Genomic DNA, 23,190 nt, shown 5'->3' with positions numbered 1-23,190 from the left:
TATAGCGGGTAAAATTTGGCGTTTCGCTTGGCTAAAGGTATGCCAATAATTTTGGCGTAATTTATTTTCGCGGGCACAGGGTTCTAAATCTTTGCAAATTAGCACTAAGAAGAACACTGAATATTTTAGCGATTAAAATTTAAGCGGACTACTATCAAAACGCCAAAATAAGCCAATATAAGCACCGCGCTAAAATAAACTCGCTATTCGGTATGCCGTATATCATTTCATAAGTGAAAACAACAATGTTCCATTTTTACTTTTTGTCTCCATTCAAATAGAATCAAATACTGGGCCTTTATTTTAATTTAATATATATTACCTCTTTATGAAATATCCTGGAAGGCACCTGATTAATTCAATCTGTTTCACTTTGTCTCGACTTTGCCCTGTTTCTGACTTCGCTGAAGGCTGCTTCACTGTTTTATACTGATGTAAAGTTATTCATTTTTTTTTTTAAATTAATGTACTTAATGTTATTTGCCATTGACCAAAAACATAAATTTTGACCGAGGCGAAAGATATTCTATTATTTTCAATTACAAAAAAAAGATGTAATGTTATACAATTATGGACTCTTTTGATGGTGAATGTAAATTTTATACGGTTTCGATTTTGATGCACCAGATGCGCATTTCCACAAATTATGTCTCTTCAGTGATGTTCATGCCGAAACGTTGGAAATCGGAAATACTTGTATCTAAACAAAATGCATGAGGGAATTTTTCCTTAATTTTGAAATAAATTTCAAAATTCTACCACAGTAATGAAATGTATATTCGTATTTTAAAGCTAGTACCGAAGTACTTAGCTACTGGGCTGTAGAGACGCTCAGGGACTGAACAGCCCACCAGCGGAGGCCTCGACCCAGGGGCCATAATGTAAATCTTATACGGTGCCAATTTTGATGCATAACTTTACTATCTCTATAGGCGTTACCTGTACATGTACTTGGAATGCCAGAGATATTTCATTTCCTGTCAAGAGATTTGTCTTTTTTTCACATGGTATCAGAAGAGTTTTTGATGTTTTGCATCTGTCTAAACATCAAAACACTTCTTTTTACAAGGGAGAAACCATGCAACATAACCCCTGATGTACCACAGAATATCACGTCAATGTTTTCACAACTGCCTAGTTTACAAAATACACTGAGCTATTGAATTTTCTCAACAATTTTTTTTTATAATCCTTATAAAGTTATCTTAAGAAATTTTGCATGAAAATTCCAACATTATATATTTTAAATGTAAGCAAACTAAAAAGCTAGAGAACGTGAAAGATCTAGTACATGTTATTATTCGGATTCGGTAAGATACAAAAATGGACATCTATATGTGCTTGACTAGCCGAGCTCGGCAACTGACCATTCGATTATCTCGATATCTCCTATTATAGATCATATACAACTGATCTTATCTTGCAGCATCCTGGTTTCACAACGAACGTAAGAAAATAAAAGAATTGAAATATTAATCAAGATACAAGATCCAATAATAAAACATTAACATAAATATAATATTCTTGGCAGATATAGATGCTTGTTAGAAATGTATTGTACTGTATAAAAAAGAATAGAATATCCAAAGATGACACAAATTTCTTTCGGAGATATCATGAAAATAGAACGTGTATATCCGTTTTAAAATAGATGTGAAAATGTTGTATATGCTTTTCAAATCACAAAATATTTGATTAAAATTATTGCATTTTCGTTATTTCTTTTAAATTGTTTATTTTCGTAGCACAGGAGTAATTACAAAAATAGTTTTTAAATCGGTATATGTCCAATTTTGTGCCATGTTCTTCTGTGAGTTGATTAGCCTTTGTTATTACACTTGTCAGTGACATCCTCTCCGTCATATATCCAAACAGACATACAAGGACAAACAGCTCTGTTAAGAAAAAAACTGTATTGTAAATTATATAGGTAAATAAGCAAAAAGCAGAAATAAATAAAAGATTACTTTTTATAGGTATTTGCAAAATGCACTTGTGAATACCATAGATCATCACTGTATTAAATATCCTAAAATATGATCAGTACTGAAACATTGATAGCCACGTGTAATCTGTTTTATTTTGTTTTTAGCTCACCTGAGCCGAAGGCTCAAGTGAGCTTTTCTGATCACATTTTGTCCGGCGTCTGTCTGTCTGTAAACTTTTCACATTTTTGACTTCTTCTCAACAACCACTGGGCCAAATTCAACCAAACTTGCCACAAAGTATCTTTGGATGAAGGGGATTAATTTTTTTTCAAATGAAGGGCCACGCGCTCTTTCAAGAGGACATAATTAGGAATTAGTGAAAAAAAATGGCATCATTTAAAAATCTTCTTCTCAAGAACCACTGGGCCAGGAAAGATGAAACGTATGTGAAAACATCCTCAGGTAGTGTAGATTCAATTTTGTTCAATTCATTACCCCCGGGGGTAGGGTGGGGCCACAATGGGGGATCAAAGTTTTACATAGAAATATATTGGAAAATATCTTTAAAAATCTTCTTCTTAAGAACAGCAAAGCCATGATTGGTCATATTTAAATGGAAGCATCCTTTGGTAGTGTAGATTCAAATTTGTTCAAATCATGACCCCCGGGGGTAGGGTGGGGCCACAATGGGGGATCAAAGTTTTACATAGAGAAATATAGGAAAATATCTTTAAAAATCTTCTTCTTAAGAACAGCAAAGCCATGATTGGTCATATTTATATGGAAGCATCCTCAGGTAGTGTAGATTCAAATTTGTTCAAATCTTGACCCCAGGGGTAGGGTGGGGCCACAATGGGGGATCAAAGTTTTACATAGAAATATGTAGGAAAAAATCTTTTAAAAACCTTCTTCTTAAGAACAGCAAAGCCATGATTGGTCATATTTATATGGAAGCATCCTCATGTAGTAGATTCAAGTTTGTTCAAGTTATGACACCCCCAACCCCCAACCCCCCGGGGATAGGATGGGGCCACAATGGGGGATCAAAGTTTTTCATAAGAGTATATAGAAAAAAATCTTTTTCTCAAGATCAACAAATCCATGACTGGTCATATTTCTATGGAAGCATCATCAGATAGTGTAGATTCAATTTTGTTTAAATCATGACCCCGGGAGGTGAGGTGGGGCCACAATGGGAGATCAAAGTTTACAGAGGAATATTTAGAAAAAAATCTTTTTCTCAATAACAGAAAAGCCATGATTAGTCAAATTGATATGGAGGCATCCTTGGGTAGTGTAGAATGAAATTTGTTCAAATGAGGGCCCCCGGGGGTAGGGTGGGGCCACAATGGGGGATCAAATTTTTACAAATGAATATATGGGTAAAAAATCTTCTGCTCAAGAACAGCAAAGCCATTTGTTATATTGATATGAAAGCATCATCAGGTAGTTTAAAATTCAACCCCCCCCCCCGCCCCCGTAAACTTTTCAATACTGAACTGATTTTTGCTTTTTTCTTAGCCAAGGTGCTCAGGTGAGCGATGTGGCCCATGGGCCTTTTGTTGACATGTGTTTTTTTTTTTTATTTTGATATTCATTTGCTTTCCATTTCGTCTTTATATAATAATAATGAAATCGATATATTGTTGAATAAAAAAAAAATCATCTCTTTTACTGTTTTATTATTTATTGAAATTCTAAGAGTATATTCCCAAAGGATTTCTAATTAAAAAAACGAAATGATTTATTTTTCGTTTTGTCAAACACGCTCTATTAACCTATTTGGAAGTAGTTATGCAAATCATTGTGTTGCAGTCTTTTATTATAAACAGAGAAGACTACCTGCTTTTGCCTAAAAATAAATATGATCTTTGAAAAAAATGTTGTCAAAGTTGTACATGTTCTCGGAAAAAACATTTTTGATCAATCACGTACTGAGTTGTACAGTATAAGATGTAACAAAAATATGTCTTTTGAATTGTCCAAAGAAACGAGACAACAAATTTCACTGAATCACGGAAAAAGCACATTTATTTATTAGTTTCCTTCATTTAAAGATGGCAAAATGCATAAATCAGCTAAATAAGCAGTTTAGATTGTACTCACACACAGGTGGCCCGGGGAAAGGCTGGACAGGTTTCGGTAGTACAGGCTCTATTAAGACACCCTATCCTTGAACAGACTAAAACAAGTCAAGTAAAAGCTGTATAACAACCAAGCACATGGTTGAGCTTAGACATTTAACCAATATTCTCATTTCGACTTACATTGTAGCTAAGTCCAATATTCAATATTCAATATTCTTTATTCAATAACCTCGAAATTCGCCGCCTTCAAATGTGTATCAGATTAGACTAGTTTAACGGAATAAGCATTCAAACAGGCTGTAAAAAACCAAATTTGAAAAAAAAACATTGAAGTTCAATTAAAAATATGAAGATATTATCATTTGTTGATGTCTTTAATCTTATTTGAGCCGCGACATTTCTTTCTTTCGCAAAAATAAACCTGTGCGGTTGATGGCTATACAGTACATTAGGACTTATGGTTCTGTATATGTCTAACGCATATGCCGTTTACGATTATATAAAGTACTGTAGATTCCTAAATATACACCAGGAATTAATTATCGCGTAATTACGCGAGAAGCACCACTCGCATAATAAAATTACTCGCTTTTATTTTTATGGCGCTGAAATCAATGTAAAATCCCTTGATCAACCGTCCACTCGCGTCCACTCGCGAATTATTGTTCTCGCGATTTGACGTCAAGGAGTCATTTCGCGAATATAAGTACTCGCGAAAAAATAAGGAATCTACAGTATAAAACTGCTTACTTGTAGATCTCTATTGTCTATTGTATGATGGTCTCACTTTTTTTCTATTACACCAAAAAAAATTCCATTCTTTTGTTAAATTTTTTTTTTAAAAAAATTGTTTATTTGCTTGTTTAACGTGCCTTGGAAAAAATTTCACTTATATTGAGACGCCACAATTTGATCTCCATTTATATGATTTCACCCGAAGGACCACTTTTCACGTCACACATTGGATTTGAACCCGCGACGCTAGGATCAACCCCTTACTCCGCGATTCTAGATCAGACGCTCTAACCACTTCGCCACGGTGGTGACCCTTATCAACTTAAAAAAAGTAAATACATAATAAAGATTGTCTGCTTACATTTGTTCCTGCAAACCCGATTGCAGAGTTCTTTAGTTCGAAAATTGTTTGCATTTCCTCCACAGCATCCGTAGATAAACTCACGGCAGGTGCCCGTTTTAGTGTCGTGATAATACCGGGGACAGTAGCCTCTGCACAAACCGGGTTCCGCAGGTAAACTACAGATTGACTTTCCTAAATTGACAAGAAAAATGAATTATAATAAATTACATTTCGTTCATTTTTTTTATAATATGTATCAAGTTTGTCAAATTATTACTAATTGAACAGATCATATTTCTTTGTGAATATACAATCTCCAAAAAAGGTAGGTATAATAATGTGTTAGTTTAGTATTATACTCAAGACATAATAGAGTATATATTTGATCTTTTTCTAGAAAGTCGTCACAGCTGAGTTTAACTGTATTTCCCTGGATAGTGTCGATTTTTGTTTTAGTAGACAGCATTACCAATTATGCATTTTATTGTAACAGGCATGCGTACATGTACTATTGCCTACCTGGAGGTGGAGGATGATATCCTTGTCCGATAACTGCAGCCTAGAAAGTGATGGCGTAATTTAAAATAAATAGATACTAAGTTCATAAATTCATTTTTGTACCGTTTGCTTTGATACAAATGTGTACTCACTTTTTATACGAAAACAATACCCCAAAAATATTCTTTACATCTATAGAAAGGTGACATTTTTGTACAAGGAAATGAAAATTGACTCAGAAGCTTTGACCGTAAGTTAGGATGACCGTAAGTTAGGATGTCTGAACCCCCCCCCCCCTTCCAAAAAAATCTAAGTAGAAGTTCAGACCAAATCATCATATAAGTAAAAAAAAAAAAAAAAAAAAAGATGGCATATAAAATCTAATCGATTTCTGCAGTTTATTATCTACCATAACAGTGAAATTTAAAGTTTTATTTTTTCCAAAAAAGAAATATGACTCTTTAAACACTTGTATATGAAATTATATTATTCTAATTTAAACTGTCACTCAGGGACTTAAACATGCTTATTTATCTATTACTGCTTATACCATTTACAATGTGCATTTTACACCAGAAAGACAGTTAACATAGGAAGAATCGGGAAGGTTTCAATGAATAAAAGTTGAATTAGTGTATAGGTCGTTTTAAACGATAAACAAGTTAGGTCATCTCGTTGGATCAGATTAAGTGTTTATATAAGAAATGCCGGGTATATTTTTATAAGTCTTTTTTTACGATAAACAAGTTACCTCATCTTGTTAGATCAGATTAAGTGTTAGTATAAGAAATGTCGGGTATATTTTTACCGATTTTAAGTTTGAACATAGGTAGTTTTCTGAAATCAATAGATAAGATTATGTCACTTTCTATTTTTTAATACAGTAAAAGACGTGTCATACAATGGATCGGTTTCTACTCTTCTTTTCTAACTATTTTTTTACGTCTCACTATATGTATTGAATAAAAAGCGTAAAACACTTAAAAATAATACCTTTCAAATCTAAAAAGAACTTCATAAAATTGATTTGTATGAGTTTTCCTTATCTGAATACATATTAAACGGGTTAGCTTGAAGTTAATTCTTTTTCCTTGAGCAAAAAATTACATGAAAAGTATTGGGTCATTTCCTCTTGAACCTTTAAAAATGAAATAAATTACTTACATGTATATTTTCTTTTAAACACAAAAAAAATTGTCAAACTTTCATCCCTCATTTTGGCGTATTATATAACTAGTAGTTATGTCTGCTAAAATATTTATAAAATGTCCTTAATAGAACTCACATCTTATGTATGTTTTTATATTGTTAAAGACAGTTTGTTGGAGGTGAGCGGAAAACAATTACCTAAGGGTAAAGGATGATTTGTTATTAAAATATAGTTGAGTTTCTTTATGTTTGATGTTTCTTGCTTCAATGTTATAGACAAAGGCTTCTTATGAATGTATCTTTCTTTTTAAATCTAATTTTAACAAAAGGTAGTTGTAGAAGTGAAGAGGATGCACTAAAGCGTTGTTCATCGATAAACGGTGAAAAAAAAAAAAAAAAAAAAAAAAAAAAAAAAAAAAAAAAAACAGTGGTATAGAAAGAATCTCTTTTGGATATAAATTATACTCGTTATACTGAATTATACACGTTGATTCCGGAGGATAAAAACAAACGATACTGTGTTTTTAATTGCTAACTTTACTCTTATTAAGCTTGGGGAAATACTTTAAGGAATAAAAACAATATTTACTTACGATTACAATAGTCAATGTCAAGCCAAGTAAGATTAAACGTTCCATAATTGCTGTTTAAAATTGTATTGATAAGCATACTTTATATACTTGTCGGCGAACGCGAATCACGTGACTTGAACAGGTGCTCTACGTTATATTTTTTAACGATGATCCGTAATTAACATTTCACGATTTTGCTACTGTACCTACAGCTACAGCCTACAGATGTGAATTTAAGTAGACTGACTCCAGAGTACAGTGATATTATATGTGGTTCATGAGATCTAACTATAATAAGAAATAAGGTAGGTATAATAATGTGTTAGTTTAGCATTATACTCAAGACATAATAGAGTATATATTTGATCTTTTTCTAGAAAGTCGTCACAGCTGAGTTTAACTGTATTTCCCTGAATAGCGTCGATTTTTGTTTTAGTAGACAGCATTACCAATTATGCATTTTATTGTAACAGGCATGCGTACATGTATTATTGCCTACCTGGAGGTGGAGGACGATATCCTTGTCCGATAACTGCAGCCTAGAAAGTGATGGCGTAATTAAAATAAATAGATACTAAGTTCATAAATTCATTTTTGTACCGTTTGCTTTTTATTGTGTACTCACTTTTTATACGAAAACAAAAGATGGCATATAAAATCTAATCGATTTCTGCAGTTTATTATCTACCATAACAGTGAAATTTAAAGTTTTATTTTTCCAAAAAAGAAATATGACTCTTTAAACACTTGTATATGAAATTATATTATTTTAATTGAAACTGTCACTCAGGGACTTAAACATGCTTATTTATCTATTACTGCTTATACCATATACAATGTGCATTTTATACCAGAAAGACAGTTAATATAGGAAGAATCGGGAAGGTTTCAATGAATAAAAGTTGAATTAGTGTATAGGTTGTTTTAAACGATAAACAAGTTAGGTCATCTCGTTGGATCAGATTAAGTGTTTATATAAGAAATGCCGGGTATATTTTTATAAGTCTTTTTTTTACGATAAACAAGTTACCTCATCTCGTTAGATCAGATTAAGTGTTAGTATAAGAAATGTCGGGTATATTTTTACCGATTTTAAGTTTGAACATAGGTAGTTTTCTGAAATCAATAGATAAGATCATGTCACTTTCTATGTTTTAATACAGTAAAAGACGTGTCATACAATGGATCTGTTTCTACTCTTCTTTTCTAACTATTTTTTACGTCTCACCATATGTATTGAATAAAAAGCGTAAAACACTTAAAATTAATTCCTTTCAAATCTAAAAAGAATTTCATAAAATTGATTTGTATGAGTTTTCCTTATCTGAACACATATTAAAAGGGTTAGCTTGAAGTTAATACTTTTTCCTTGAGCAAAAAATTACATGAAAAGTATTGGGTTATTTCCTCTTGAACCTTTAAAAATGAAATAAATTACTTACATGTATATTTTCTTTTAAACACAAAAGAAAAATTGTCAAACTGTCATCCCTCATTTTGGCGTATTATATAACTAGTAGTTATGTCTGCTAAAATATTTATAAAATCTCCTTAATAGAACTCACATCTTATGTATGTTTTTATATTGTTAAAGACAGTTTGTTGGAGGTGAGCGCAAAACAGTGACCTAAGAGTAAAGCATGATTTGTTATCAAAATATAGTTGAGTTTCTTTATGTTTGATGTTTCTTGCTTCAATGTTATAGACAAAGGCTTCTTATGAATGTATCTTTCTTTTTAAATCTAATTTTAACAAAAGGTAGTTGTAGAAGTGAAGAGGATGCACTAAAGCGTTGTTCATCGATAAACGGTGGAAAAAAAAACAAAACAAAAAAACAGTGGTATAGAAAGAATCTCTTTTGGATATAAATTATACTCGTTATACTGAATTATACATGTTGATTCCGGAGGATAAAAACAAACGATACTGTGTTTTTAATTGCTAACTTTACTCTTATTAAGCTTGGGGAAATACTTTAAGGAATAAAAACAATATTTACTTACGATTACAATAGTCAATGTCAAGCCAAGTAAGATTAAACGTTCCATAATTGCTGTTTAAAATTGTATTGATAAGCATACTTTATATACTTGTCGGCGAACGCGAATCACGTGACTTGAACAGGTGCTCTACGTTATATTTTTTTAACGATGATCCGTAATTAACATTTCACGATTTTGCTACTGTACCTACAGCTACAGCCTACAGATGTGAATTTAAGTAGACTGACTCCAGAGTACAGTGATATTGTATGTGGTTCATGAGATCTAACTATAATAATAATTATCAGATGGATGTATACCCGCCACTCCCCTATCCCCAAAATGGAGTGAAACAAGCAAATGTACATTGTTGTCCTTTGTGTGTTTGACTATTGATAAAAACAAACTAACACTACCAGCTTCTTACAATTCTTGTGAATATAGCAAAGAAAAATTACTTGAATGCATTGAAAAAAAGTATCTGTTGGTTGATTTTCTTGTCTTGTGTTTGTTGCTTGCTTGGATTTTTTTTTTTCGTTAAAACATAAGAGTTATTTCAAAATTGTATTTACCAAGTTTTAATAGACGGAGACAGTTTTCACAAATCACCTTAAAGGGATCCCATAAACATTGTACAGATCAAGCTAGGCTAGTGGTAGGGCGTTCGTGTTGTGATCAGGAGGCACAAGTTCGATACTCGTTCCGATTCAAACCTTAGACGTAAACATAGTACGATATTGTTTCCTCACCAACCTCTCGATGAAGGAAATGAAACTCGCAGGTCCTACAAATGAGACCTTAAAATCCGAGGTTCCATGTCACGGTAGACATTGGCACGAAATAATACTATGATCTAGGGTTGGTCGATGGACGATTCCATAACTGCTTCAGCTAAAGTAATACGCAGAAAAAAAAAATTAACTGGGCACGACGGACACAAAATTGCTCGGCGACAAAAAAGAGGTCAAAATCGGGCAAGACAACAGCAGATGATCTGCCGGTTGTTGTCGAAGAATCACATTTTTTGCCTCAAAATCCGTCGGCCGTTGGTCGTTTTTGGATATGTGACTGGGGTTTAAAGGTCAATAGGGGATGCTTACTCCTCCATGGCACCTGATCCCTCCTCTAATATTTTTAGAGGTCCGTTTTTCCTCTGCTTCCGATTGGTATTGTTTCAATGGACTTTTGAGCTTAATTACTGTTCATTACTTACTATTTCATTAATTTATGTTGTTATTACAATATAGTCTTTAAAGCATTTTTAATTAAATTAAATTTTGAATTTTTGTAGCATAGTGAGATGAGACAAAACATTTTAAGATTTTAAACTAAATTGTTTGTAGAAGACAATATCTCTTTAATAACACTTCATCCAGTGAAACTTTAGTAGCAGCCATATATATGATAAAGATATTCACTAAAAAAATGTATTGTTAAATTAGTAGATGATTTCCAATCCATCTATGATATATTTACTGATGCATACTGTATAATTCTGATAATTTACTACATTTATTAAAATTAGGAATCAGTGTATATCTTTGAAATTCAAAATCTTTGAAACAAACATCTTATATACATAAAAAACAAATATGATACTTTATTCAATGAAACATTTGTAGAAACTGCATAAGATACAAATAATCACTAATAATGAAATGTTACCTAGGTACAATGTAGATGATTTCCAATCCATTTATGATATATCAATATAATTGTCATCATCGGTTTAAGATCGTGCATTCAAATATTTTTTGTCATAAATGGATTACGGCGGCATCTCAAAACGATACAGTTTGCATTTGAACTTTCTTTCATTATTTGTCATAATGGTGGTTGAAAAATTATTCAAATAAATCATTAATGGTTAAAGTTATCTATGTATTCTACATTAGAAACATAATCTTTTATTTCGAGCAAGGTTCGAGCTATGGTTTGGTTTCAGTTTGTAAACTAAGTATACATGTACAGGAAATATTCGAAGAGTTTTACCAGGTATTGTAATAATAGATTTTTTGTATGTCACATGACTTTGTTGATCACGAGTCCTAAATGTTGCACAAAAAATGCATCGACACAAGTGATAAAAATTTTTTGTGAACGTTTTACTGTGGTTTCATCAATATTCGTTGACCACCGATTTTTGAGGATTCCGTGGTTGAGCAGATCTACGAAACTAAATGTTCATTGACTTAAGAAATAATGATATTCATTTGTATAGGCAATGCTTTTGTACACGAAATTACGTAACCTCGAAAACGTACGTTTTACAAAATACACGAAAATTGATACCAACTAAAGTTGACGAAAGTGCAGTATTACATACCAGGGGCGATCAAAAAAGTTTGCGAACTGTCTCTATATTTACAAAACCGCAATTAAGATCAAAATGAAATTTGTCAGACATATAGTCATACACATGTTCTATAAATAGCAGTTGTTAGGTAATATTTTGCTCCATTTTTGTGACGTCACAATGTGAAAATGACATCAATATGTGAGTGACTTATGACAAAAAATGGTTGACTCCATCTTACCCGCGCAAAAAATGGCTTTAAAGTTTAACGCATATCTTGGAAATTCCTTTGCAGTGGCAGATGATAATTATTACAAGGTTCAGGAAGATGAAGGATTCCAGATGTTCAATCATTAACGTAATTAATTGGATTAATTGGATTGATTGTATTAGTGAAGAAAGGGGGATGGTTAACATGATGTTTGTTCTGTTGTTCAGTGAAAGCAAGATGGGGAAGAGATGTATCCTTAGTTGAGCAAATTGTAATGAGAGATCGCCAAGTTACAATTAGAAAAAAATTGAAAATGTTGACAATATAATTATTAAATCCCGAAATATTATTTACTTTAGACTTTAATCATATTAGATATGATAAAAAGAAGGCCTCCATACTTCATTCACATTGGATAGCGCAGTGGTTAGAGCGTCTGCTCTAGAGTCGCGGAGTAAGAAGTTGTTCCTTACGTCGCGGGTTCGAATCCCACTGTAGGACGTGGAGACCGGTCCTTCGGATGAGACCGTATAAACCGAGGTCCCGTGTCGCAGTAGGTGCTGGCACGAAAAAGATCCCTCACTGCTCAATGGCCGTAAGTGCCGAGTATAGGACAAAATTTGCGGCTCTCTACCGGCAAGTGGTGGCGTCTCCATATGAGTGAAAAATTCTCGAGAGGGACGTTAAACAACATCACAACAACAACACATTGGATAAACGAGGTTCCCTCGAGATGACTCGGGTTGTGACGGTGACTATGTTCATTCTAGGAACGGATATCCTTATCTACCCATCCTATAGCCGAGATTTGACCATTTCTGACAAATGGACTGTTCCTGTTATAAAAAAAATAACTTGAATGGTAAGAAATATAAGACTTGGAAGAATCTTTTAGTTTCTGTGAACAGAGGGCTGCAGAGCATGCCACGTGACCGCCTGGATCACGTGATTCGCGCATGGGCAGAGGGAGGCAAATGTGCATTAATATTGGAGAGGACTACTTGACAAAATGATGAACACTGAAACCTAATTTTATTTGTTTTATGGAAGTAATTCAATTAGTTTGCGAACTTTTTGATCACCCCTCGTAAGTAAATTAATTGTATTCTATATGAAGTCATTGGAGTTTGGACTTCAACTCATACATTTTCCACTCTTCATCGCAATTTGTACAAAATAGGCTATTTAACATACCCCCCCCCCCCCCCCCAGCACGATTCAGATAGACGACATGAATCATGAATTCTTCCTGTGTGGACGAATATGTGACGGGGAGCATTTTATATTCTACTTTTTGTCATTGCTTGGATACTCTGTATATTAGACAGGAGAAAGGAATAACGATAATATATTGCAAAGGTTCAATATCATAACAGAACTCTGAAGCTTTCATCAGCAATCCAGACATCTTAATTCAACATCAACGTTTAGAGTTTTCTGAGTGTTATATGACAGGAATGACACTTTCCCCGTCATGTCATCTAAAGTTAGCTGTAACGACGTCATTAGCTATTATGACGACATATCTACGTAGGTCAAAGAAGTTACTGCAGCTGTTACACTGTATTATGTGATGCGCAGCCTTATCCTAGACGAGTAGGTAGGGAAAACAAAGTTCTACGTCTACATTATCAAAATATAAAGTGCCTTTATTTCACCAAACATCATTGATAGCACCTGATGTTCATCAATAAAACCTGTTGCATTTCGTGTTGATTTTGTCTTTTTTATGACAATGATTAAAACTGCATTGCCGATTTATAGATACTAATGTATTACTTTACATCTTTTTTTTTTATTTAGGTGTTTGATTTTATTTGACATTTGACCAAAATATATTATTTTTGAATAAGGCGAAACATATGTTGCTTTTTTCAAACTGATGTACGTGTTTAATTCGATGATATGTAATGTAAAATGTGAAAATGATCAATATAATTTAACACTCTTTAAATAATTACTCTTTATTTCTGAATGAATTATATAAATGAATATTTTGATGCTAGTGTGATTTAATTCTTTTGCAAGAATTTTATTTGTTTTTCCAGATGGTAGCAAAAAAATGGTTCGTTTTGTGTATTTATGAAAAGTCAACTACGTGTTGAAAACCTATTGTTTACGAGGAAGATAACATTGAATGAAACCCACAAAATTTCACTGTCTGTGTTTACACAAATACCCTTTTCACACAATAATATGGGTTATTGAACTTATATTGGTGAATATTCACCAATACAAGTTCCATAACCCTTTATTATATAGCTAAAAATTTATATTGATTATTTCAATTGAATGACTCTAATCAATAAGAATTGTCAGTATCGGTATTATTAACGTCCATCCAGCACATGTTCAATATCGCATCATGCCAATGACCCTACCAAACGTGATGATTTGCTTATTTAAGTTTTATTGAGTCAAATACGTACTAATTAATTAATTTTAATTTTGTGTGAATATAAACACATCTTACCTATCATAACCTAAATGCCACTACCTATCATAAATCTGCCTTTTCGAGGTTGACCGAACGATTTTTTTTTTGTTTACTACGGGGCCTTCAATTTTGAACGCTCGTATTCGGAATGTTTTGGGCACACTCCTATACGTAATAAAAACTCAGCGTTCAATAAAACGTCAAGATATTGAACGCTTACGTTCTCTAGACTTTTAGTATTTTTTTTTTATTACAGACTATTTATTAGCTATATACATGTCATTAATTAAGTTACTGAATGTACTCAACAAGTGATTTTAAGATGCGTGCTATTAATGTAAGCAAACTTTCGACTATAGAATGTTTAATATCTAGCAAATGTACACACAAAAATTCCATTCAATATTTTTTTGATAAGACAATCGTTACAATTGAAAATTCGATTATCTATTTTTCGATTGGTCATTTACCGTGAGAAAGGTGAAGCTAACGAACAATGATCTATCTATGTTTAAAAATTGATCGTACTCAGAACATGCCCTTAAGCATTGATAAGATGGGAGTCATAAACGTCATATGCAGGTGATAGCAGGATATAACTACATAAATTAGGAAAGTTGACGATGGAAAGGCTGAAGTAATTTCGTTTGTCATACAGTTAGTTTGTTTATCAGCTGGCCATTATCGTCTATATTTCGAGTTCACTGTGATATATCGAGTTGACATATGAATAAAAGTAACAATTGTTAATTGATTAAAGGTCATCAATATATCTAATTATCCTGTTGAAGGCTACAGTAAGTGTTTTCTTTTCGTGTAGAAGTTTTTGAATAAACTCTTCTTCATAGGAATATAAAACAGGTGGGCAAATAAAGGAGCACAATTAGTTACCATCAAAATACTAAGTTTGATACAAAACCTGGTCTCAAAAAACTAGATAGATGTTGCTAATGAGGGACTCCAGCATCCTTTTAATATTAACTTCAGAGTATCTGTGTGCAGAATCAGAGTAAGCTTTTAATAAGTAATTTTGTTGACGACCAAGTTCCATTTTCACTGAAGAAGAAATTTCAATGAAATCAAAAAGCCTAGTTCTTAATTTACTTTGAGGAATGGTTGAATATAGTGTAGAAATGTCATGTTTTGATGTTACTAACTTTTGAGAAAATATAATTTTTATTTTTTAAAAATTCTTTGGAGTTTTTGAGAATCTACATTTGTTTTACATTACTTTTAAAATATGCTGTAGCAAAGTATTTCTGAAGATTCTTCTTCACAGCAGTCAACATTTTTGTGAGGAATAAAGATAGGGGCTGGTAGAAAACTTACTGAACCCGGTAACGTACTGTTGTGTGTAAGGATGTTTATGAAAGTTTGGGAATCCATTATAAGTAGGTTAGATCAAGACTGTTTGACTGGTATGTTTAAAGAATTTAAGACGGATGTATTATTTTGAAGAAATTCATCATTAGAAAGTAATCTGTGAGTATCAGTAGGGTTTCTGCCAACTGCCATTCCACCCCTATAAAAACACTTCTTAACGTCAATCAGTGGAATAATGTTTTTGATAATTACGTGTCTTTGTACATCACAAAATTCCCATCTCTTGCTTCATATCTTATTATGTACGACAACAACATTAGAAAATTATCAGTAGACTATGGTTTCCAGGCAGCAAGATTCTACGATGAAGAATTTAGAAAACTCGTCAAGTTTATAAACTTGAGTGGTCGGTTATGCATGATGAGTTGTGGCGGGTGGCAACAAGCCAGAACAAATCTGGAATTTACAACCTCTTCTCAAATTCAAAGCGCGTCAAAACCCTCTTTCAGGGTAAGATCCAGAGATTTTCTAGTTTCCGGTTTTACCAATGGCCTTTGTGTTGGCGCAGCACCTTCTGTACAGTCGGTTTTAAAATGTAGAAATCATAAAAGTGCTATTGACAAGTCTGAAATTGTCTGTGATAAAATAAATAAGGAACTAAAATTAGGAGGATACAGAGGTTCTTATGATCAACCCCCATTTCCAAATTTTGTCTGTTCGCCTTTAGGTCTGGTTCCTAAAAAAGAAAAAAATTCGTGTCATTCATGACTTGTCCTTTCCTATAGGACCGTCTGTTAATGATTCAATTCCACGAGAGTTTTGTTCCGTTTCTTACGAAAATATAGAGACTATTATCGGTTTAGTTCAATCACATGGTTTTAATTCGCTTACGGCGAAAGCAGACATTGAGGATACTTTTCGTTTACTCCCTATTCACCCTGATGAGTGAAATATATGAAGATAACGAACAGTATTCAGGCTCAAAAGTCCATCAAACAGGAGCAGAGCAAACACGGACCTCCAAACATCAGAGGTAGGATCAGGTGCATTGGAGAAGTGAGCATCCCCTGCCGACCGGTCACACCCGCCGTGTGCTCCTTGTCACGATCGGGAAATAACGGAAAAATCCGTCGACAATTCAGTGTGTAAATAATGGCCTAACAATTTGTTTGAAAAACGTCAGTCAGCATTTGACTCAATGATAAATTGCATTTGCTGACAAGGTCATTGTATCGACCATAGAATTTACGAAATGATGACTTTAAACGAGACAGCTGATATTCTTGTTTCATCAACTTGTTTGTCAATAATTTACCTCGTTTAAGAAATTGTACATACGTAGAGCATGCTCTTGCGTATCGAATCAACTGAGAGATATATACCCCGTATGCAGGTGTCATTTACTTGGCTTTGTATGGGAAGGTAAATATTACTATGACACATATTTACCTATGGGTAACCCATTGCTAATAACTGCATTGTTTTTGTTAGCTTTTTACGTTTTTTTAAGAGTAGGCGAGATCACTGTCAAGTCGTCCGCCGTTTTACAATTCGAAAATCTGTCCTTTGAATGAGATAACTCATCATTACTGGGAATGTCAATAATTCTTGTTCACTATAAACATAGTGACCTTCACCCTAGAACTATTTTTATCCCATGGCAGTGTAATAAGCAGGTTTGCCCAGTTTATGCACTTTACAAATACGTGAAAGCATTCCATCACTCTAAAGTTCCCCTGTTTCAATTTAAATGCGGATCTCCTTTTTTACGTTCGTTCTTCAACCCAGTTCTCGGATCAGCTGTTTCATCTATATGTCTGGATAATAGATTTTATAAAGGTCATAGTTTTCGTATGGGAGCAGCCATGTCTGCGGCAGCAAGGGGAGTCCCGTTAAGCGTCATTCAGAATATGGGAAGATGGACATCACATGCCTTTCTAAAGTACATTCGTATGCATAGTTTTTGAAATTCAACATAGACATTATTTTGAATTTCTGATTACCCATTCCCCTAGTATATGGGTTAGCGTTGCCTGCCAACAGGGACCATAAATTAGTTTGCTGGGTCAGCACTGCCTGCCATTTTTAAGCGCTTAGCGTATACGCTAATCGCTTTATGTCATGTAACCAAAGATCTTACGCAATTTTTGTCGACACCGGAAGCTTCGTCAAAGCGCTACATATGCGACATCGGAAGTTTCGTCAAAGCGCTACCTATGATCTGTTTACCATCGCTACCTCTACTGCCTTTCTGACCCTGACAGGTTAATACCAAGATAATCGCTCGGCTTGAAGTTTAGGGGTTACCTGCAGAGTATTAACTCGTCGGTAAATCCTGCAAACGCGATTTATAGTTACTGTTTATTTTTGGGAGTTGAACGATTTTGTATAAATCATATAGCACCTCTCATGAACAATTTATAGACTGCCCTAATTATTTGAAATAATTATGCCACGATGGGCACTAGATGGAAGGGTTCATTGCTGACTAAAGGGGTTGAAGGTTATTACCAACTGCAAAACGTAGGCGAAACTTTCGTGTTTGATTTTCTCTTACGAGTTTATCCCAAAGTATTTAGACATACGTTTTATTAAGTGAAGTAATATACGAAAAAGAATTTTTTATTAAAAGCCGTAATTACATGTTAAGTTTCTCTAAATTGTACAACTGTTTTAGTAAAAGATTTTATAAAAGATTATAAAAGTTTAGCTCACAGGGGTACATTCTGTACTCTTTTTTTTTCTAATTACAAAAAATCATAAACGATCACATACTTTTATTTTTAGAAAAAAATATTTTATGGGAAACTGAAAATAGTAAAATTAATTCTTAAAAAAAATAGAAAACATATAAAAAACTTAAATCGGCAGAGTGATCCTCTTCTAAAATTCAACCTTAAGGTTATAAAATATGCAAACGTTTAGCTGAGAAGGTTTTTAAAAGATAATGAAGGAATCATAAAAAAAATCTTGGCAATTGACAAAGATTTTAAATAATAATTGATTATTATTTGAAAACTTGTCAAATGTCTAGATCTGTTTAAAAACATGTAAGTTGTAAACATATTATACTGTTAATTATGATTTTTATTTTGAGTCTTTGACACAGGCTTATTTATAGAAATTCACATACTTGTTATTACATGTACTAAAAAATATCAATGTAAATTGCTTTGCTGACATATTAATTTGAATATTGAAGAGAGTGACATTGTTAACTGGATAATTCTTGCGAAGGACAAATAAACCGTTAATCAAACAATTACTTTAAGTGTACATGTGAAATCATATATACTAGTATAGCTGGATTAGACAACAACTTTACTTTTCATGCGTTTCTTTGACATCAAGAGTATTGCATGAAAAGTATGTGCCAAATATTCAGTAACTGTCCCCGTATATATTGTGCAATATCCTTGTCCTACTTTAAATGATTGTTGCATAATCATTTACTCATTTGAACATTTAAAATGTTTGCATGGTCAATAATGTACATTTTTTAAAACTTGATTATCTAGTTTACTTGTCCGTCTTCCACTGAGGGTAGTGCCTTAGTAGCACATAATTTAAAACGGAAGTACTCAGTACCTCAAAAATACAGAATCCCTTTATGAACTTCAACATTTAAATGTACAAGGTTAAGATAAGGAACAGTGATCGATCTCAAAATATCACGAGTATAAACATACAAATATGTTAAGATGGCATAAAACACGGACCTCTGAACATTTCAGAGGTGGGATCAGGTGCCTAGGAGAAGTTAGCATCCGCAATTGATCGGTCACACCCGCCCTGAGCAATGTATAAAGTTTAAATCTATTAATAATAGGGTATTTGTTTTGTTTTGATCCGACTAGTTTACCTTCAATCAAAATTATAGCTACAGAACTGAAGCATTCCGAAAAAAAATACTGACAAAATCTCTTTGTCTATCCCAATTTTTTCAGACCAGCGAGCTTAAGATCTGCAGCTAATTTAAATTCATATATTCAAATATTTTAAATTATCAATTTTTTTTTTAAATTGTGTGCTAGCAACCTAACAATTACCTGATTTCAGAAACTATAGAGCATGGTAGATAAATCTACATCAATTTACTTTTTTCGTCCTGGGCACGTCTGGTCGCTACCTAAAGTGTTATTTAAAAATTGCGCTTTCTGTCTTTCAAACTCAAGAAATTACGCTTTGATATTTCTAAACATGCATTTGTGACATCAAACGATAATAGATGATGTCTTGGTGTATGAATGAGATGTAAGTGGTTTTGTCATTTAGTAAAATATTCCTAAGTTCGGAATGTCTGCTTCTTCTCTGATGACATTGAACAACAGCTACACGTACTTTAATATCATTTCATGCAAAGTTTTTTTTTTTTTTTTTTTTTCAATCTTAGAATCTTAGATGAAAGCATGCTAACCGCTTTTCAGTACTTTCAGTACTTTGATTAACACTAGTACTACGTATTTAATATGTTTATTCTTGTTTTAAGGCTGCCAGGTCAGCACTACCTGCCATCAGCAATTTTCTTACATTACATTATTAACTTTATATAAGGCTGGGCCAGCATTGTCTGTCAGCAGAGAAATTTGTAGATGTACCTATACTCTTCTTTGGTCATTATCGGTTTACATCAGCAATTTTGAACATTTGGAGAAGTGTTTAACTTTGTAATCTGGGACAGCATTGGATGCCAGCAGTGAACTACATAAACATATTTTCTGGTGTGTGTACCAATTAAGTGGCATTACAAATAGTCTTTAAATGTTTTACTTGTAGATGTATCACAGGTTGGCTCGGTTTAAAACTCGTAAATGCATTTTGAGCTTTATATATAATATAATGTTTAGTTAGTTATGAAAGGTATTAGCGCTGGAATTATTCTGCAAATCGCTTTTTCTGTACATTTCGTTTTAGCTATATTATTATTTTTATTCTATTTTAGTTTTTATTTTATTTGACCTCCCTTATTTTCTGTCAGAAATTCTAGATGCTTTTTTTCTAAGGTGGTAACATTATTTATTCCCACCTTTGCAAATTTATGTCATTTATTCAATCATATCAAATCATATTAAATGATGCACTTTTTAAATGCTGATTATATACTATTCAATTATTTGAATAATGTACTTTTGTGAATAAATGACCTTTTCACACAATATGAGACTTGTGTCTATTTTACGCAAAACAAGCTCGTACTCTGGCTGTGTATAATTTAGAAGTACATTGTTTGGCATAAATATATTGAAGCTCTTCTAAAAATACGTTGATATTATCATTTGTGGAATTCTATTTAATTAACCCTCTGCATACCAGAATATTTCTGTTTTCGGAAAAAAAAAAAAAAAACAAAACAAAAACAAAAAAAAAAAAAAACAAAACAAAACAAAAACAAAAAAAACAAACAAACAAACAAAAACAAACAAACAAACAAACAAACAAACAAACCAAAAAAAAAAAAATCATGAGTTTGTTATTATATACCTATACATGAATATATGCTTATTTTTACATTCTTAAAAAACTTGTATGCTAGTTTGATCTTTTTACGACAACATGAAAAAATCATGTTTTTTTTTTTTTATTGAAAATGTTATTTAGATAAAAATGATTCTTTTTACCATGTTAATCGAAATACAAACCAAATGCATCATAAAGATTCATTGCTTACCTCTTTTCCTGTAGACACTTTTGCAGATTTTTTTTTTCCTTTCTTTTGTTTTAAAAATTGTAACTTGCGTTTCCTCCATAGCATCCATAGAAAAACTGGCGATAGGTTCCCGATCCAGTGTCTTGAAAATACCGGGGACATTTTCAATCTTTGAAAATTTAATCATACGGTGATATGTCAAAAATGTGAGATATATAATAAAATAGTAAATGATTGATTGATTGTATGTTGTTTTACGTCCCGTTCGAGATTTTTCTCTCATATAGAGACGTCACCATATACCAGTGAATGACTTCAAATTTTGACCTTTACTCGGCACCCAGGGCCATTGAGCAGTGAGGGATCTTTATCGTGCCAACGCCTTCCTTGAAACTGGGCCTCGATTTTTAAGGTCTCGTCCGAAGGACCCGCAATTTTCACCTCAAAGTGCCGTGTGCTTGGCGAAAGAACAGTTGTTACCTATTTTTTATCGACTTTGGTCAGTCGCGGCGGGAGCTCGAATCTTCCGTTCAAGGGGCAAGCGCTCTATGAATAAGCTACCCGGTAAATGAATATAAAAAAGATATGATAGAGTACATTGTATGAGACCCCTTTCTAAAGATTTGTCACGGTTGAGATTACCTGTTAGTACATGTATAAACCTGAATAGATCTTTATTGATTTCGTTTTGATAAAATGCATTAGCAATCATTGTTTCTAAAGTTGTGCGCATGTACGTGGAAGCCATGGACGACATCTTTGTCCGTTAACTACAGCTTAAGATAAGGTGACGACACAAATTAAAAAAAAAGATCTTTAATTATTAAAGCTAATGTACTCAAGATATATATTACTTTTTGTGGTCACTTCCATGTCTTTTACAATAAGATGATTAACCAGCATATTTACATTTGCAAATGATTTTTCTTACAGAACAGCTTTTGAACACGGCATATTCAAGCTTGTGTATAAACAGGTTCATCGCATGGCAATAAATTTATTGTTTAGTCATGGATGATCGACGAAATTTCACAGTAACGTCATAATTGGTCGAACATATTTAAGAGATTCAATTTATATTCTTGAGGTTTGATAAACTAAATAATTTCATTGGTTTAAAAATATTGTAATAGAACTTGCTTATTTATTTACTTTTTGGTCACTTTTATAAGCAACCGATACATGCATTTCTTATAAGTCTCGCAATGAAAGCACCTAATTTATCAATTATCCTTGAGAGTAATCTGATCTTAACCTGATGTTCCTGAAATCAACCTGTCGCCCTGCCATTTTCTGACTTTGCTAAAGACTTTATTGTCCTCACTTTTTTTGGTGCTGATGATGATTAATTGTACAAGTTTGACCCGGACGACTCTCATAGATACTGTTAACTTTTCAACTCCAATAATTTGATATGCAGTAATCTACTTTATCTCTCTTTTAAAAAGAGTTACACTCTTCTAGAGCATTAAAGTTGTTTGAAAAATTAGAGACTATTTTCAGTCATTGAATTTATCACTTTCTTTCGAAATGGTACCACTTAGGTGTTTTATATTTTGCATTTGTGATAGTAAAATTCTTTTTTGCAAACTTGATTACTTATGCCTAGTCAGTTAGACTGAAAATAAGTTGCATTTCTGCATTTAATGTAATGGTACTAATGGAATGCATGCAATTGTTGTTTCAGCTAAAATTCTAGTTAATTTGCAGTTCTTACTGGTTCTGTCTCTACTGATTCAATCTTAGTGTTCTTTAAATTGATCTGTTAGCTGCACTGAGACATGGTTGGAAGAGGGGGACTGTCGAGGGACTGCTGCTGGTCGGACTAGGGAGGAATAATACAAATCAAGAAACATTGGAAAAAAATGTCCTTAAGCAAAACCTGTCGGATTTGCGAAAACACATACCGTGACTTTTAACACGGATCAAATACTATATTACCCAGTATATTTACACTATATGTCCAGTACACTTAAGTACAA

General features: G+C 33.0%; 1 protein-coding gene across 1 annotated transcript; it reads right to left on the bottom strand.

The window, feature by feature from the left end:
- Nucleotides 1-1,734: 1,734 nt before the first annotated feature.
- LOC133189357 (kunitz-type serine protease inhibitor spermatin-like) lies at nucleotides 1,735-9,360 on the bottom strand. Its single transcript, XM_061324746.1, has 5 exons — nucleotides 9,316-9,360; nucleotides 7,812-7,851; nucleotides 5,112-5,285; nucleotides 4,035-4,110; nucleotides 1,735-1,895 (listed from the first exon to the last, which is right to left on the bottom strand). Exons 1-5 carry the CDS (start codon nucleotides 9,358-9,360, stop codon nucleotides 1,820-1,822), a joined length of 411 nt encoding a protein of 136 aa, XP_061180730.1. The 3' UTR covers nucleotides 1,735-1,819.
- Nucleotides 9,361-23,190: the final 13,830 nt, after the last annotated feature.

The sequence above is a fragment of the Saccostrea echinata genome, unplaced genomic scaffold (assembly GCF_033153115.1).
Source record: "Saccostrea echinata isolate AGI-Se365-2 ecotype Australia unplaced genomic scaffold, CSIRO_AGI_Sech_v1 ptg000017l, whole genome shotgun sequence".
NCBI lineage: Eukaryota > Metazoa > Mollusca > Bivalvia > Ostreida > Ostreidae > Saccostrea > Saccostrea echinata.
Note: the sequence above shows the minus strand (reverse complement) of the source record. Positions and strands in the feature narration are given on the sequence as shown.

Coding starts and splice junctions, on each gene's coding strand:
- LOC133189357 (XM_061324746.1), bottom strand. CDS start 9,360: ATGGAACGTTTAATCTTACTTGGCTTGACATTGACTATTGTAATC. Junction 5,286..7,811: donor ATATCGTCCTCCACCTCCAG/GTAGGCAATAAT, acceptor TTGTCAATTTAG/GAAAGTCAATCTGTAGTTTA. Junction 1,896..4,034: donor TTTCCCCGGGCCACCTGTGT/GTGAGTACAATC, acceptor TTTTCTTAACAG/AGCTGTTTGTCCTTGTATGT.